The 18,547-nt window shown below is 43.4% G+C and overlaps 1 protein-coding gene across 5 annotated transcripts in view; it reads left to right on the forward strand.

The window, feature by feature from the left end:
• The window catches only part of LOC129867585 (nuclear factor 1 A-type-like), a 336,739-nt gene that overhangs the window by 8,662 nt on the left and 309,530 nt on the right, over positions 1–18,547 (forward strand). For 4 of the 5 annotated variants that reach the window (XM_055941084.1, XM_055941085.1, XM_055941088.1 and 1 more), the window contains exon 1: positions 45–240. The exons of the other annotated variant lie outside the window; for it this stretch is intronic. In XM_055941084.1, the coding sequence (XP_055797059.1) occupies positions 145–240 (96 nt within the window). In that variant the 5' untranslated portion in view covers positions 45–144. Of the gene's footprint in view, positions 1–44; positions 241–18,547 lie in introns of those variants that run through there. 5 annotated transcript variants of the gene reach the window in all.

Consider the following 18,547-nt stretch of genomic DNA (forward strand, 5'->3'; position numbering starts at 1 on the left):
TTGGTTCATTGTCAAGTTTTTTTTTTTTTTTTTTTTTTACCCATGATTCCATATGGTTTGGAGCAGGCTACATGTTTCCCAACATGCCATTGCGAATGTTTTCTCAATTAGGCGTCTTATCTCCGGTGAGTGCGCTAGCATCAGATGAAGCTTGCTGACAGTGTAATGGCAGGCAAAACCACGGAAGGCTCCATCAAATGGCAGCTCTGCTACGACATCTCAGCCAGGACTTGGTGGATGGTAAGTTGGCAGCAACCAAAGCTGTTTTTTTTCTTCTTCTTCTTCCTCCCTTCTTTTCACCCTTTTTTTTCTTAAAAAAACTCTTTCCCCACCTCTTCTTTAGAGCCTTTAAAAAAAAGTAAGATGTTTTTTGTGTCTTTTCTTGAAACTCCATTTTTCAACTTCACATTGAGTGGATTTTTAATGACTGTATTGTTTGTTTTTGTGTCCTGTCACAGTCTTCTCTCTGTAGGAGCCTTGAGACTCATGTCCCTTTTGTTTTTTTCTTGTCGTCTCAATTCAGGATGTCAGATCTGAAATATTGTCCTGCAAACGATGTACTTATGTGTTCTTTTACAGTGTCCTGTTTTTATAGAACATTAGTTTGGCTTCAGGAAAATTAATACCCATTTGTAGAGGAAATATTCTCACTTTTTCACAAACAACAATTCATCTGCTGACATTCATTCCAACTTTTCTGCGGTGCACAGAGCAGTCAGTCCTTGCCATAAGTAAACCAATATATTTTCCAGCGTCCGCTTGTCTCGTCTAATCGAGGAAGGTTCAGTGACGGCGTTAAAAAAAGAATCAAAAAGTCTCAGACCGTTTCTGTCAGACCTCTGGTTTACACTGAGGCAGCAATTTTTTTTTTTTGCGTGGTGCTCTGGCTGCTTTCAGCCAAGCTGAGTGTGCGGAGCATCGCACTCCACTCCTGAGCTCTGACGCCGCGCCAGCAATTAAAGCACACAGAAGGGGAAAAAAGCCCCCATGAGCCGGACCCAGTGCCGGGGCAGATTAACTTGCTTGTTGTGGTCATAGAGGCCAGACAACCTTTGACATCCTTGTTGCTCCAGCAGCGATGGGGAGAGGTTAAACTAGACCGAGAAAACAAGACAAGTGGAGTTTGTAGACTGCTGAGAGACGAAGAGGGGCAGGGGGATTCACAATAGTCTATTGTGGCTAGCAGATACAAATTAGTTCAGTCGGCTGGATAAAAGGGCTTTGAAACTCCCAGCGCCCTATGTTCATTAGGGGATGACTCGTTAGCCGTGGCATCATTATATTACTATTATCTTAATTATTGCCAGTGTTATTGTTTTTATAATTTTTTGTAAGGGGAGTGTGATGGTGAGTACTGGTCCTTTTCTCCACGGCAGGTTCCTTGCCAGCTTGAATAAAAGAAGATAGTTGTATTCCCAGGAGACAATGGCTGTATTATTCCTCTGTAAGAAGACCATGAACTTCAGAATTCCAATCCGTTGGCCCCCGTCTCTCTCTCACTCTCCCACCCCCTTCTCCCCTCACCCAGGCCACCTTGGCCACAGTGACAGGCAGCAGGCAGTGCTTCATGCCTGTGTGTAGGGAATTGATGAGGGGCTGAAGGAGAGAAACGGTAACTTTACTCTGCCTGTCCTTGTCCTTATGAGTAACAGAGAAAATGTTTTTAGACCTTTGCTACAGAGGGGACCTGTTACAGAGGGGAACGAGATGGCTGGTGGTGGTACAGTGGTGGTTTTGTATTTGGATGGAGGGGGGGGGGGGGGGGGGGGGTAGTGATGTGTGGGCATTCCTCACTGTCTGTTGCTCTCTCTCTCTCGCTCTGTGACCATGGTGCTGAAGACTGGGTGTGTGGAAATGTTGTCCAGTTTATGGACTGAGTTGACTAGATTTTTTTTTAGCAATCTTTTGATGCTTTTTAAACTTTTATCCTCCTAAAAGAGCATGTAGCTTTCAGTTGGTCTCTTGTACATGTTCTTTCATTTAAAAAAAAAAGTTACCTCATGAGATACGTTAGTTAGTTGTATATGTATTTCTGAATGAAATGTGTATCCCAGCCTTGCACTGTGGATTGTCAAGGGGATTTTGTGAATTGTACTTATACACTGTAATAACTCCGTATTGTGTGTAAAGCGGTGGAAGTACTGAAGAGCTTTTAAATTCATTTAGTTATCATAGTCAATAGACATTTTGTCAATATATAAGCTGGTGCTGAATCTGTCTTCTGTACAATAAATAATTTGATGTTTTGACGTTGTAATTCTATAAAACACAATGTACTTTCAGTGCTGCTTATTAAGTGAATGTTTAATGATATGTGATGTTGCAATTAATTCTTTATTTGCTCTGATTGGAATTTAATTTCAATGTTTCTATCAGAAAAGGTTTATACACAACAACGTTTGAAATGTTCTGTTTTTTAGTAACCTACTTGGCAAAATCATTATCTTGTGGCAATACAACAAAATCGCCTTAAAAATTAGCAATGTTATATGCAATATAGCTGTTTGAACCAGGAAACCGAGATTAACTTTATTCAAATTGATTATGTTCCTATTATTAAGTAATATACTTACAATGACATGGTTATTATGGGATGCCATGGGGATGTTTTACACTGTTTGGTGGAGGCTGTTTTTGTTAATTACCAGTGATGACATTCCATGTGCTCCCATTCACTTTAATTTCACTGGAGATTAAGTTGGGTTACAGCGGAAAGAGGATTATATGCTTAATTTCAAAAGGACAGTTATAGTAATTATTCCAGATTACCACAGATAGTGACTCCTGTCAGTACACTCCACATTTGATTTCTTTAAATGTGGAATTCATAACTTTTGAGCTCAAATAAAAATGTTTCTATTTGGCATTCATATTTTATTGAAGACAGTCCTACCATTATCAGTTCCTGTGTTCTTCAGAATAATAAAAATAAAAATAATTATATACATATAGAATTGCTTCAAGCTTCGCTACATTATTACCATTGCAAAAACACGCCTTGTAGTTGAAAGGGCGCAACCCTCATTGTAAATATATCTTGACAGATTGGTCAGAGATTTGACACTATTGCTGAAAAGTCCACATTTTCTAAAACGTTATTAGGAAAGAAGTGTCCTACAAAACAGTATATTCTTTCCCTATTAGTAATGAATTAAGCTTTGTTTTCTAGCTTTGTCAGTTATCTGGCAGTTACCACATCATCTGCTGTATGTTTTGGGTGAGCTGTTCTATAGGCTACGTTACATTTTATGATTATTTCCTGTTCATTCTAGGGAGCATTTTACCTCTGGTATGGCTGTGGTTTCTACACATTCTAGTGAGCATTTTACTTCTGGTATGGCTGGGGTTTCTACACATTCTAGTGAGCATTTTACTTCTGGTATGGCTGGGGTTTCTAAACATTCTAGTGAGCATTTTACTTCTGGTATGGCTGGGGTTTCTACACATTCTAGTGAGCATTTTACTTCTGGTATGGCTGGGGTTTCTACACATTCTAGTGAGCATTTTACTTCTGGTATGGCTGGGGTTTCTACATATTCTAGTGAGCATTTTACTTCTGGTATGGCTGGGGTTTCTACACATTCTAGTGAGCATTTTACTTCTGGTATGGCTGGGGTTTCTACACATTCTAGTGAGCATTTTACTTCTGGTATGGCTGGGGTTTCTACACATTTGTCACCGTCCTGTTAAGTACAGGGGATGTAGAAACTATTCTCCACTTATTTTTAAATGACTACACTAGCAAGATGAGTGGCGCAGCGGTCTAAGGCACTGCATCTCAGTGCTAGAGGCGTCACTACAGACCCTGGTTTGATTCCATTCTGAATCACAACCGGCTGTGATTGGGCGTCCCATAGGACGGCGCACAATTGGCCCAGAATCGTCCGGGTTAGGGGAGGGTTTGGCTGTCATTGTAAGTAAGAATTTGTTCTTAACTGACTTGCCTAGTTAAATAACGGGTGAAATAAAAAAAGATTCACCGATTTTAATTTTTTATTTTTTTTTAAATTATTATTATTATTATTTTTTTTTTAACGCGTACATTTAAAAAAATATATATATAAAAAAAGCTTGTACAGCTTGTTTATTTGAAATGCATTTCCCAAATTAAAAGTTATGATGTCCTATTTTAGTGGACCATCTTGTAGATTCATTTATACTTCATGAATTTCATCATTGCAAGATTTTTTCATAAATGGGCTTTCATGATGACCAGTTCAAATAAACATCAGCATTGAGTGCTCCCTGGCTTTAGTCAGTTGTGATCGAGCTGCACTGTAGGTTTGCTATCTTTTGTAGCACACGAGATACATCCAAATGACACTTGTCACAAATGTTTCAGTCTGTGCACTTACCCTTCTGTGTGCCTACTTTTCTACCTACCTTGCTTGCTTTCATCTTTCCTCATACTTCACGCAATGGTCTATTTGCATTTTTGTAATTAGCAAGTTTCTCTACCTTGACATTTATTTAGTAACTGTTCCTGTTTAAAATGTAAAAAAGAGTCAATTTAAAAATAAAGATTTTCAAGTACCAGTAGCAGGCGTCAAAGTATCACCTCTTTCTGACATGGGGGGATATTATTCTATTTTCCATGTACCCTATATTTAAAGTGTTACTCATCGTTTAGTTTTTTGAGAGGCGGCGGGGGGCTGGGGCTCCCGTGCAGTGGCTGTGTCGAGCCTCTCTGTATGTTTTAAAGGTATCCAGGCTTTGTTTGAAGTCGGCCACTGTAATTAACCCTGCTTGCGTCTGGGCTCTGGGGGTTGCGACCCACCAGCCCATTAACAATGCGCTCATGTCATATTCCACCACCGGAGGGGCTAATGAGATTTCAACTGCACTACAAGTGTCGCTCCTATAATTCACTTGTTAGTGAGTAGCCCCCCCCATCAGGCAAATGTGCACCGTGCGTGTGTGTACAGTATCCGTTCCTACTGTAAGTGTTAGTGCGCATATGAGTGTGTGAGAGCCAGTGTCAGAGAAAGAGAGGGAGGGGGTATGGCGTGAGGGCATAAAATAATTACCATACAGTCATTTAACACTACCCCCAACGCCCTCCCTAACCCTGCTCCAATTAGGGCTTGATTTTGGCAGGAGATCACCGGAGCGGAGTACCGTCATCTCAAATTTTCTACTGCTCAAGTTTCTGCACCTCTTCTAGTATATTAGCTCAAAACTATTGTGGAGCTTCCGCACCTAAATATAAACAGTACCGGCACCTATTTCAGTCAATCACTAGCTGTCATTGTTGTTTTTTCACTCCAAACTACAATCTGCCCTGAAGAACTCTGAGTACTTATGTCAGTAGATGTTCTTCATAATTGATGTTGATGATTTTATTGTCTAATTGCAGTTGTTTATTCAGGAATCAAATTATTCAATTGAATTGCTCTCTTGGGGCAACAAGGTTCAAACCCTGATTGGTCAACTTGATGAATCAGGGCTTGGTGTCTGTAACCATTCAGCGGCATTGTGCTCCCTTGTTGCCTTCGTATTCCGTGCGAGGTCATGTTCATTAGCCAGCCCTCACGTTTATCTGATGACCTGGCACCCAGATTAAAGTTAAGGCCAAATCTACAAGTGCCCAAACAATTCTAGATTGTGTAGAGCCACCAAAATATTTTATTTGTCTATGGTAGATAAAGAAAAGATAGTGTGTCCACATTGGTTGTGACTGCGTCTCATAGTTGACGAAAGGACTTCAGCTTTGTTGCAGAAGTGAACAGTTTGAGGTTTTCAATGTCGGCTTTATGCTCCATTGACATTAAAATACATTAACGTCCATATTGCTTTGCTCCACACACTCAATGGTCGATAATCAGTTTTGATCATTTTAGCGTCTCAATTTGTCACGCTAATCTACCGTTCCACCATGTAACCGTCACAAAAGGACATGAAAACTTCAGAGTGTTTGGGCCACGTTCCTGCTACGTGTGTGTTGCCCATGTGTTGGAGGTACAGTGTTAGTGTCATATTGTGCGGAAGATGTTTCCAATTTGGTCTCTGCCATGGACTAGCGAGACGTGATTAGAGAGGAGGAAATTGGAGGATTAAAATTGTCTGCTTGAACTTCCTGAACACTTGGATGAACACTGCATGCTTGCTTGCTCTCTCTGTCTCTGTCTCTCTCGCTCGCTTTCTCTGTCTCTCGCTCTCTGTCTCTCAGTCTCTCTGTCTCTGCCTGAGCAGCTGTACACCATAGGCCTCTGACCTTATGACCACAGTAACATTACAAATGATGTTAGTCCTTTGTCCTCTAGGATGGGATATGTCTATGATATTTAATGGAAACTTGCATTATTGTTTTTTCAAAATTTACACTGAACTTCAACTGTTTACTTTTGTTGCCGTTATATATTGTTGCAAATATACTGTATATACACTACACTGTAGATCCACTATACTGTAGATACACTACATTGTAGATACGCCATACACTGTGTGGTATCATTTCAGATCTTGGTGAAATTAGCTTATCTTTGTTGTTCTACCAGTGGTATGTGCACGTTGAGGAGTTGTATTTCCTTTGAATGGATGGGGTTTAGGATCGGAGGGGGTTTAGGATCGGAGGAGGTTTAGGATCGGAGGGGGTTTAGGATGGGAGGGGGTTTAGGATCTTCGGCTTCTTTTTGCAATATTGTAGTGGAACATTCTGAATGACTTAAGCAAAAGGCTGTAATATCCGTTCATATGTCGTGTCTTAGGCACAAAACATGCCTCGGGGTGTTTTTGCTTTCTTTTTGTTGCGATGTTATATCTGAGGAGAAAGATCATAGGAGACAGATTTGTAATAGTTCCCTCAGACGTTCCACAGTACTTCTTCTTTTGCTACATTTAGATGGTGCTTATTTATGGTAATATTAATGAGTAGTCAGTCTCAGGCAATTCACAGCCCCAATGACCATCTGCATGTGACGATGTTCTTGGGTGCAGATGGATGTTAATGAGGCTTAGTGGAGGGCTCTCATTTGGCACCTGGTGATGTTGTGAACAGGAGAGGAGCAGGAAGGAGAAAATCAGCTTTGGGTCGAGTCTGTGTGTGAAAATAGACAAGAACTGAGGATGAGACGTTTGGGATTCAGTCCAGGCTATTTAAATTGAAAAACAACAAACCATTCTTGCCTGATGTGATCTAAATGTTTATTTTGTCATTTATTTTAGGTTATCAGTCGTATGTGTCTGAATAATGTTATTTTATTTAGACAAATGTCCTCTTCTCTTTATCTATCACCATCTCCCTCTCTTTCCTCCCCTCTTCTCTCTCTCTCTCTCTATCCCCATCTCCCTCTCTGTCCTCCCCTCTTCTCTCTCTCTATCCCCATCTCCCTCTCTGTCCTCCTCTCTTCTCTCTCTCTCTATCCCCATCTCCCTCTCTGTCCTCCTCTCTTCTCTCGCTCTCTATCCCCATCTCCCTCTCTGTCCTCCTCTCTCTATCCCCATCTCCCTCTCTGTCCCTGCCCAGAGAACAATGGCTACTGGCCAAGACAGCTGGCTCTTTGGGCCACTTTTTTGGGCTGTTTTTCGGGGCTTGGATTGTCGGGGGCTTGTCTTGCTTGGGGGGGTGAGGGGAGGAAATAATGGGAGTAGAAGAACATGCTCCATTATAGACCTGAGACTGAGACAGACAGATATCAGTGACTGACCCACTGTGATTTCCACTCTGGGGGATTCATGCTGGAGTCAGTTTGTGACTTGTTAGCATACAGAATTGTTCACATTCTTACTGTCGATGGGCTACTTTCATTATCCCCCAGTGCATTGGAGTTTAGCTGAGTGGCAGGTGTATGAGTGGAAACACAGCCACACTATAGTAGCTTGTTTGCTCTACCACAGTTCCTGGGTGTTTAGTGGTGGGCAGCGCACTGTGGTAGCGTGGGAAGGCGTATGTGAACGGTGTCTCACTCAGCAGGGACTTAGACTGCCTCTCTCTACATCTCTCTCTCTCTCTCTCTCTCCTCTCTTTCGTGAACACCCTCTCTCTCTCACTCTCTTTCACACTCTTTACCTCTTTTTCTCCCTACTCTCTCTCTATTTCTGCCCCCCCCTCCCTCTCTTTCCCTCATCTCTCTCTCTGTAAACCTGAGGGGAGCGGTGCTAAACAAAGTGGGGATTGTTTTTCCCTCTGCCATGGCTCTGTGCCACTCAAGGCACAATATCAAACAATCATGGACACTGGCTCCTGCATATGCTGTCTTCCTCACAGTTTGATAATGCTCTGCTTTCCAACCCTGGCTGTTTCCCTGGCTCCAACCAGAAATGCTCCTTTTGTTTGTTTACGGAGTTTAGTAAGCTGTAAAATAGCTTTTAATGTCTTTGTTAATCTATATTTACTATTTGTGAAGGAGTGGTATTAATTTGTAGAAGTGTATGTTCTTTTGGGAGTTTTCCTTTTGTAATAGCCACGAAAAAATGGAAATGGATTCCAGAAACGCCATCTGGTATTTGGAGGAGGTGTGTGTACGTGCTGAAAAGTGATAATTTTCTCTCCATAGCTCACTTCTTGGTCTCTAGCTACACGCCACTTTGCTGCCAAAAAAGGTGTCAGTCTCTCCAGTAAAATGGATATAGGTAGGGGGGTGTTTGGCGATGACTGAGGGAAAGATGGTTTGTTGGCGTAACTGGATCCTTACCAATATTTATTCACTTTTGACACTTCTCTCTCCATCTTCCTCCACCATGACTATCTGAAGGCATCATACACTACATTACCAAAAGTATGTGGACACCTGCTCATTTAACATCTCATTCCAGAATAATGGGCATTAATATGGACTTGGTCGCCCTTTTGCTGCTATAACAGCCTCCACTCTTCTGGGAAGGCTTTCCACTAGATGTTGGAGCATTGCTGCAGGGAATAGCTTCCGTTCAGCCGCAAGAGCATTAGTGAGGTCGGGCACTGATGTTGGGCGAGTTAGGCCTGGCTCACAGTCGGCGTTCCAATTCATCCCAAATGTGTTCATCACAAAGTTAGAGGCACAGAATTGTTTAGAAAGTCATTGTATGCTGTAGCGTAAAGATTTCCCTTCACTGGAACTAAGGGGTGTAGCCCAAACCATGAAAAACAGCCCCAGACCATTATTCCTCCTCCACCAAACTTTACAGTTGCCACTATGCATTTGGGCAGGTAGCGTTCTCCTGCCAGATGGTGAAACGTGATTCATCACTCTAGAGAATGCTTTTTCACTGCTCCAGAGTCCAATGACGGCGAGCTTTACACCACTCCAGCCGATACTTGGCATTGCTCATGGTGATCTTCGGCTTGCGTGTGGCTGCTAGTCCATGGAAACCCATTTCATGAAACTCCAGAAGGAACAGTTCTTGTGCTGACATTGATTCCAGCGGCAGTTTGGAACTCGGTTGTGAGTGTTGCAACCGAGGGCAGACAATTTTTATGCTCTACACGCTTCAGCACTCAGTGGTCCCATTCTGTGAGCTTGGGTGGCCTACCACTTCGCAGCTAGATGTTTCCACTTCACAATCACAGCACTTATGGTTGACCGGGGCAGCTCTAGCAGGGCAGAAATTTGACTAACTGAGTTGTTGGAAAGGTGGCAATCTCACATTGAAAGTTACTGAGCTCTTCTGTAAGGGCATTTTACTGCCAATGTTTGTCTGTGGAGATTGTATGGCTGTGTGCTCGATTTTATACACCTGTCAGCAACGGGTGTGGCTGAAATAGCTGGATCCACTAATTTGAAGTGGTGTCCACATACTTTTGTGTATATAGTGTGCCTTACATGGTAATATCCACTCTTTTTGGTTTCATTATGGAATCACAATCATGAGCCATTAGGATGACCATTCCAGTCAGAGATAGGACATCTCCCTGTCAGAGTTGTAAATGAGGAATTGGCTACAGAAACTTCCCTGTGTTTTAAGTATTGAGGCTCATATTTCACTGCTCTGACCTTACACCCTTATGTATAATGGTGCCTGTGACTTTGGCATAGTGAATGAGTAATTCCATCTGATTGTAGGCTCTGTTTGTCCCCAGTGTTGCCCTGCTGTAAGACCTGCTCACTAACTGTCATGTGAAGGAGGTAATCCTCTCTGTTTGTCCCGAGTGTTGCCCTGCTGTAAGACCTGCTCACTAACTGTCATGTGAAGGAGGTAATCCTCTCTGTTTGTCCCCGAGTGTTGCCCTGCTGTAAGACCTGCTCACTAACTGTCATGTGAAGGAGGTAATTCTCTCTGTTTGTCCTCAGTGTTGCCCTGCTGTAAGACCTGCTCACTAACTGTCATGTGAAGGAGGTAATTCTCTCTGTTTGTCATCAGTGTTGCCCTGCTGTAAGACCTGCTCACTAACTGTTATGTGAACGAGGTAATCCTCTCTGTTTGGCCCCAGACTCAATTCATACAGAGAGTCATGAAATATGAACCGTATCTGTGGGGTGCACAGCTGATTAAGCTCAAGATTAACGTGTGTGTGTGTGTGTGTGTAAAGGAGAGATCTATCATCTAAACATGATAATACGTAATGGTTTCATCTCAATAATTGTTGATAATTTTTAATCAGTCTCAGTTAAACATTTCAAATGTTTCTTCATCATACTAAGCCACTGGCCTTTAAAAAAAATGATTGCTAATGCATCCCTGTGTATTTCCTGACCCACTAAGACTTTAAAACCAATAACGCTGATTACCAGAATAGCCCACCAACAATTAAACGAATGAGCTAGCCATTCCGGCAAATAAAATCAAGATTGCTACTTAGTTCATTTAAAAGGGCGGGGTTGGATTAGGTGAGCTAATGCGGAGAGGTGATTTGGAGCTTTGACAGTTCTGTGGCTGGGTGGCAACGCTGCAGGGACACGCAGAGGACAGCAGCAGGAGCAGACAGATGTCAGAAATCCGATTAAAACAAGGAAAAGAGAAGAGACCCTCCCTAACAACTAGTGACACCCTTCCCAACGCGTCGTATGGCAACACAGAGTTGGCTTATTTACCAGAGATCATGGAAGCGCCACTCATGCAACCTTTCCTGCCATGAATGTCCTCACTCCTCTCACCCATTGGTGAAGTATCTGAACAACAAGGTCTGAAGAGTGTTTTTACATCTGGAGTTGAACTGGCAGGTGATGACAAGATAACTTCTAATTTGTTTTTGCAGCGTCTGGCCGCTGACATGATCACTTCTCTAAAACCCTGCAGGTTAAGCTTCTATTCTCAACAGTCTTAACTGTGCCCAGTCATCTGAAGGGAATAAAAAGATTCTCGGAGGAGTTTCTCAGCATCCCAACCCATGCAGGGTCAGCTAATTCCCCATAAACGCAAATGTAGAATGATCACCTTTTTTATCTGCGTGTGTAAAAACTCCTGCTCCGTTTTGTCCCGTGGCCAGCCTTTCACCCCCCCATTCCACCCATCTAATTAAGTTGATTCAGAGCGCTGCCTATGCAGGCGCAGGACCCCATTACTTATGGCTGTCCAGCCAGGGACACCTGCTGACCCCGCCGAGCCGGTCACCCATGTTCCACACTCTTCCAACAGGGGGAGCCGCGGACTCCCTGAACCCAGGGGAGGGCGAGCAGCTGGCGGGGGCATCTACAGAGGTCGATCTCACCCCCAAATCCCCCACCCCTCTCCTCACACAAAGGCAGGAAGTTCTCACGGGGGGGCAGTGTTCTTTTTTTTTTTACTCTTAGCTCAGAGTGAGCAGAGCCATGGGGAATGTCCCTGTAGCTGCTCCTCACACTGATCTCAGAACAGTGCTAAATGGGAGTGAGAAAGGCAGAGGGTGAAGTGGTGGCTGTAAAAGTGGAGGTTGACTCTCAGAGATCCAGAGGACTGGCTGGCCTCTCTCCTCCCCCCATGGCGGATTAAGCTGGGAGCCAGCTGCAGCCAGGGGACAGGCTGCCACGGGCCACTCCAAGGTGACCCCTGGCAAAGCTGGCAGCACATCTGTAGCCCTGCCTGGCACGTCCAGGAGCACCAGGCCCCTGCGCTGGCTGGCCTGGCTGGCTGGCAGGGAAACCTAGCAAGGGGCTAGCTGTCCTCCTGCTGCCTGGCATGGGGGAAGACCAAAGGGGGCCAGAGGGTAAGACACAGGATGTGGTAGGGGTACGGAGCACAGACTGGGAAGTTCAGGGAGGTGGGTCGGCAAGGAGATGGAAGAGGACTGGGGTAGATGTTAAGACATCATTTAAACTTGACGGAGTCCATTATTTCCAAGTATCACATCCTAGATGGACAGATGCAGACAGACCGTCACAGAGGTTGAGGAAAGACCTTACAGCACACAGTAATACTGATACTTTCTCTCTTTCCACGTCTAGCTCTTGAGTGTGAGTACATACAGTGCATTCAGACTTTTGCCACATTTTGTTACGTTACAGCCTTATTCTAAAATGTATTAAATACATTTTTCCCCCTTATCAATCTACACACTACCCCATAATGACAAAACAAAAACTGTTATTTCTATATTTTTTTGCACATTTATTACAAATAAAAAACAGATACCTTACTTACATAAGTATTCAGACCGTTTGCTATGAGACTCGAAATTGAGCTGAGGGGCATCTTGTTTCCGTTGATCATCCTTGAGATGTTTCTACGACTTGATTGAAGTCCACCTGTGGTAAATTCAATTGATTGGACATGATTTGGAAAGGCACACACCTGTCTATATGATCACTGTGCAATTGCTTCTGTTAGAAATACAAAAATGACTAAAGCCAAACCCGTTATATTTTTAATAGACATTTTTGACAATTTGATGAGCAAGCGTTCTTTCATGATCTGTACCATAATATTGACAGGGTAAGTCTGATTCCCGATGTTGAGACTGCCTGGGACTATTTTTATATGAAATTTGTGTCCATTTGTGATAAGCATGCTCCTGTGAAGAAATTTAGGATCAGTGGAAGGGACAATCCCTGGTTTTCAGATAATTTGGCAGAATTAATTAGAAATAGAAATGTCTCTTGGGCTCAAGCTAGACAAACAAATGCTCCTGTTGACTTGGCCTTCTTCAGAGTGCTAAGGAACAAATGCACAGGATTGATCAGAAAGTCCAAATCAGATGTCTTTATAAATTCAGTCACAGAGAACCTAAACAACCCTACCAAGTTCTGGAAGCTAATCAACTCAGTGTCAGGTTCCCCAGGCCCTCTCATTTGTTGATTTCTGTAACCGATAAAAGCATTGGTTTTATGCATGTTAACGCAAGCCTCCTCCCAAAGTTAGTTTTATTCACTGCTTTAGCACACTCCGCCAACCCGGATGTTCTAGCCGTGTCTGAATCCTGGCTTAGGAAGGCCACCAAAAATCCTGAAATTTCTATCCCTAACTATAACATTTTCCGACAAGATAGAACTGCCAAAGGGGGCGGAGTTAGCCTGCAGAGTTCTGTCATAGTATCCAGGTCTGTGCCCAAACAATTCGAGCTTCTTTCCAGAAACAAGTCTCTCACTGTTGCTGCTTGTTATCGACCCCCTTCAGCCCCCAGCTGTGCCCTGGACACCATATGTGAATTGATAGCCCCCCCCCCCCCCCCATTTATCTTCAGAGTTCATACTGTTAGGTGACCTAAACTGGGACTTTCTTAACACCCCGGCCGTCCTACAATCTCAACTAGATGCCCTCAATCTCACAAATTATCAAGGAACCTAACGGGTACAACCCTAAATCTGTAACCATGGGCACCCTCTTAGATATCATCCTGACCAACTTGCCCTCTAAATACACCTCTGCTGTCTTCAACCAGGATCTCTACGATCACCGCCTCATTGCCTGCGTGCGTAATGGGTTTCCGGTCAAACGACCACCCCTCATCACTGTCAAACGCTCCCTAAAACACTTCAGCGAGCCTGCCTTTCTAACTGACCTGGCCCGGGTATCCTGGAAGGATATTCACCTCATCCCTTCAGTAGATGATGCCCGGTTGCTCTTCAAACGTGCTTTCCTCTCCATCTTAAATAAGCATGCCCCATTTAAAAAATGTAGAACTAAGAACAGATATAGCCCTTGGTTCACCCTAGACTTGACTGCCCTTGACCAAGACAAAAACATCCTGTGGCGTTCTGCATTAGCATTGAATAGCCCCCGCAATATGCAACTTTTCAGGGAAGTCAGGAACGAATATACTCAGTCAGTTAGGAAGCCAAGGCTAGCTTTTTCAAACAGAAATTTGCTTCCTGTAGCAAAAATTCTAAAAAGTTTTGTGACACTGTAAAGTCCATGGAGAATAAGAGCAGCTGCCCACTGCACTGAGGATAGGAAACACTGTCACCACCGACAAATCTACGATAATCGATCATTTCAATAAGCATTTTTCCACGACTGGCCATGCTTTCCACCTGGTTACCCCTACCCCGGCCAACACCTCAGCACCCCCTGCAGCTTCTTGCCCAAACCCTCCCCCCCGCTTCTCCTTCACCCAAATCCAAAGAGCTGCAAAATCTGGATCCCTACAAATCAGCTGGGCTAGACAATCTGGACCCTCTCTTTCTTTCTAAAATGATCTGCCTGAAATTATTGCAACCCCTATTACTAGCCTATTCAACCTCTTTCGTATCGTCTGAGATCCCCAAAGATTGGAAAGCTGCCGCGGTCATTCCCCTCTTCAAAGGGGGAGACACCTTAGACCCAAACTGTTATAGACCTATATACATTCTTCCCTGCCTTTTCTAAAATCTTCGAAAGCCAAGTTAATAAACAGATCACCGACCATTTCGAATTCCACCGTACCTTCTCCACTATGCAATCTGGTTTCCGAGCTGGTCATGGGTGGACCTCAGCCACGCTCAAGGTCCTAAACGAAATCATAACTGCCATCGATAAAAGACAGTACTGTGCAGCCTTCTTCATCGACCTGACCAAGGCTTTCGACTCTGTCAATCACTGCATTCTTGTCGGCAGACTCAATAGCCTTGGCTTCTCAAATGACTGCCTCGCCTGGTTCACCTACTACTTCTCAGAGTTTAGTGTGTCAAATCGGAGGGCCTGTAGTCCGGACCTTTGGCAGTCTTTATGGGGGTGCCACAGGGCTCAATTCTCGGGCCGACCCTCTTCTCTGTATACATCAATGATGTCGCTCTTGCTGCTGGTGATTCTCTGATCCACTTCTACCCAGACGACACCATTCTGTATACATCTGGTCCTTTGGACACTGTGCTAACAAACCTCCAAACAAGCTTCAACGCCATACAACAGTCCTTCCGTGGCCTCCAACTGCTTTTAAATGCAAGTAAAACTAAGTGCACGCTCTTCAACCGATTTGCTGCCCGCACCCTCCCGCCCAACTAGCATCACTACTCTGGATGGTTCTGACCTAGAATATGGGGACAACTACAAATACCTAGGTGTCTGGTTAGACTGTAACCTCTCCTTCCAGACTCACTAAGCACTACAATAAGCATCTCCAATCCAAAATTACATCTAGAATCGGCTTCCTATTTCGCAACAAAGCCTCCTTCACTCATGCTGCCAAACATACCCTCGTAAAACTGACTATACTACCGATCCTTGACTTCGGCGATGTCATTTACAAAATTGCCCCCAACACTCTACTCAGCAAATTGGATGTAGTCTATCACAGTGCCATCCGTTTTATCACCAAAGGCCCATATACTACCCACCACTGCGACTTTTATGCTCTCGTTGGCTGGCCCTCACTACATATCAGTCGCCAAACCCACTTGCTCCAGGTCATCTATAAGTCTTTGCGAGGTAAAGTCCCGCCTTATCGGAGCTCACTGGTCACCATAGCAACACCCACCCGTAGCACGCGCTCCAGCAGTGTTGGCTTTGGTCATCCCCAAAGCCAACACTTCCTTTGGCTGCCTTTCCTTCCAGTTCTCTGCTGCCAATGACTGGAACGAATTGCAAAAATCTTTACGCATCAGCTGTCAGAGCAGCTTACCATCACTGTACCAGTACACAGCCAATCTGTAAATAGTACACCCAACTATCTCATCCCCATATTATTACGTACCCTCTTGCTCTTTTGCACCCCAGTATCTCTACTTGCACATCATCATCTGCACATCTATCACTCCAGTATTAATGATAATTTGTAATTATTTTCGCCTCTGTGGCCTATTTATTGCCTTACCTCCCTACTCTTCTACATTTGCACACACTGTACATAGATCTTTCTATTTTTTCATTTTCTTTTTGTGTTATTGACTGTACGTTTGTTTATGTGTAACTCTATGTTGTTTCGTCGCACTGCTTTGCTTTATCTTGGCCAGATCACAGTTGTAAATGAGAACTTGTTCTCAACTGGCCTATCTGGTTAAATAAATGTGAAATGAATAAATAATGTATCCTCTGGCCTTCCTGACCATTTAATGATGGATTCTAATGAAGTGAAGGATAAAGCCGATAATGTAGTTTTTTTTAACAAGGACTTCATATCTACTGGTTCAGTTTTTGATAATAGTGGGTCCCAGGCCTCTAATGTAAGCTCTGTTACAGTAGCCTATGATATAGGCCCTCATGTGAACCATTTTAACTTTGAGCCTGTTTCTTATGCTGAGGTCTATAAAGCACTAAAGGCAATAGACACTAAAAAGTCTGCAGGTCCAGACAACCTGGATCCCTACCTCTTAAAGGTAGCAGCTGGTATTACTGAATTATTACTGTGGCTCACCATTTCAACTCGAGTCTCTTGACCAATTTCATACGCAGCATTTGGAAATCAGCTTATGACCCCCAGTGCTAAAGGGTGGAGATCCCTCAGATGCTAATAACTATCGTCCTATCTCTAAACTCCCTATCCTGGCCAAAGTCTATGAATCCCTAGTGAACTCACAGTTAAAAAAACATCTTAATTGAAAAGAACATACTGAGCAGCGTTCAGTCTGGCTTTAGACTGGGGCACAGCACCACAACTGCAGCTATAGCAGTGGAAAATGACATCATAAATGGACTTGATAAAAAGCAACATTGTGCTGCTCTGTTTGTTGATTTATCAAAGGCATTTGATTCAGGTGACCGTGAATTGTTGCTAGCTAGACTCAGTAACATTGGTCTCAGTGAAGGGGCAGTAAATTGGTTTAGGAACTATCTTTCTGACAGAACACAATATGTATATACTGACAATCACAAGTCTAGTTATCTTGAGATTAATAGAGGTGTGCCCCAGGGTTCCATTTTTGCTTCTCTGTTCTCAATTTGTATTAATGATTTGGGAAATGGGATACAACCAGCAAAGCTGCATCTATATGCAGATGATACAGTTATATATTAATGTACTCCTTCTCTGGTTCAGGCTGTTGAAGAGCTCCAGACTACTTTTCAGTTACTGCAGGCCTCCCTTTATAGGCTCAAACTGGTCTTGAATCAACAAAAAAACAAAATTCTTGACCTTTACCAGATCTTGCCCTCAGCCAGAGAAGGTTAGCATTGTCACATCTGGTGGCTTATCCATTGAAAGTGTCATCCTACAAATACCTAGGTATATGGTTGGATGACAAGTTGTCCTTTTAAAGTTCATATGGCTAATCTTGTGAGGAAGCTTCAATTGAAATGTATTTTTTATTTTTGTAATAAGGCTTGCTCCCACTTCTGGCTAGAAAGAAGCTTGTTCAGGCCACTTTTCTCTCTGTAATGTATTATGGGGACTTGCAGCCTCCTCCGTCTTATAGAGACGACTCTGTTTATCATCAATCAATCAAATATATTTATAAAGCCATTTTTACATCAGCTGATGTTACAAAGTGCTATACAGAAACCTAGCCTAAAACTCCAAGCAGCAAGCAATGCAGATGTAGAATGATGTATCACGCATCCTTGCGCTTTATTACAAATGCCAAGTCACTCACCCACTATTGCACCTTGTACCAAATGGTAGGTTGGCAAGTATTAGGCAAGACTGCTTTCTCGTCTTGTGCACCAGAGGCATGGAATAATCTACAATCCATGCTTAATTTAGATATGTTAGTGCCACTGAATTAATTTAAAATATTGATGGGACACTGTTATGGAGGAGTGTAAATGTTTTTTTAGGCTGGATCATGTTGTGTTGTATGTTTTAATTCTGTAATGTATTGATTGTTGCTGCCCTCTTGGCCAGGTCTCCCTTGAAAAATAGACTCTAGGTCTCAATGGGATTTTTGTGGTTATATAAAGGTTAAATAAAAATAAAATATAAGGTCCCACACACAGTTCAGTGAATTTCAGAGCAAAAACAAAGCCATGAGGTTGAAGGAATTGTCCGTAAAGCTCAGAGACAGGATTGTATCGAGGCATAGATCTGAGGAAGGGTACGAAAGCATTTCTGCAGCATTGAAGGTCCCCAAGAACTCAGTTAGGGCCAAGAGGAGTTGTTCAGGGGGGTGGTCAGGGGGGTGGTAGTGGTGGTGGGGGAGGTGCTGGTGGTGGTGGGGGAGCCAGCGAAGGCAACCATCTGTCCAGAGGAGCAAGGTGACCCACTGGGCTGGCAGACAAGGCAGGCAGGTGTCCACACATTACAGCCACATGGGCTCCCTTTCTGGGCCTGGAGTATGTACACAAGATTATAATGTGTTTTTCCTTGAGCACACTGGGAAGAAAATAGTGGTCGGCTAATCTGAATCCCACTCCGGTCTCTGATGTG

The sequence above is a fragment of the Salvelinus fontinalis genome, chromosome 12, assembly GCF_029448725.1.
Source record: "Salvelinus fontinalis isolate EN_2023a chromosome 12, ASM2944872v1, whole genome shotgun sequence".
NCBI lineage: Eukaryota > Metazoa > Chordata > Actinopteri > Salmoniformes > Salmonidae > Salvelinus > Salvelinus fontinalis.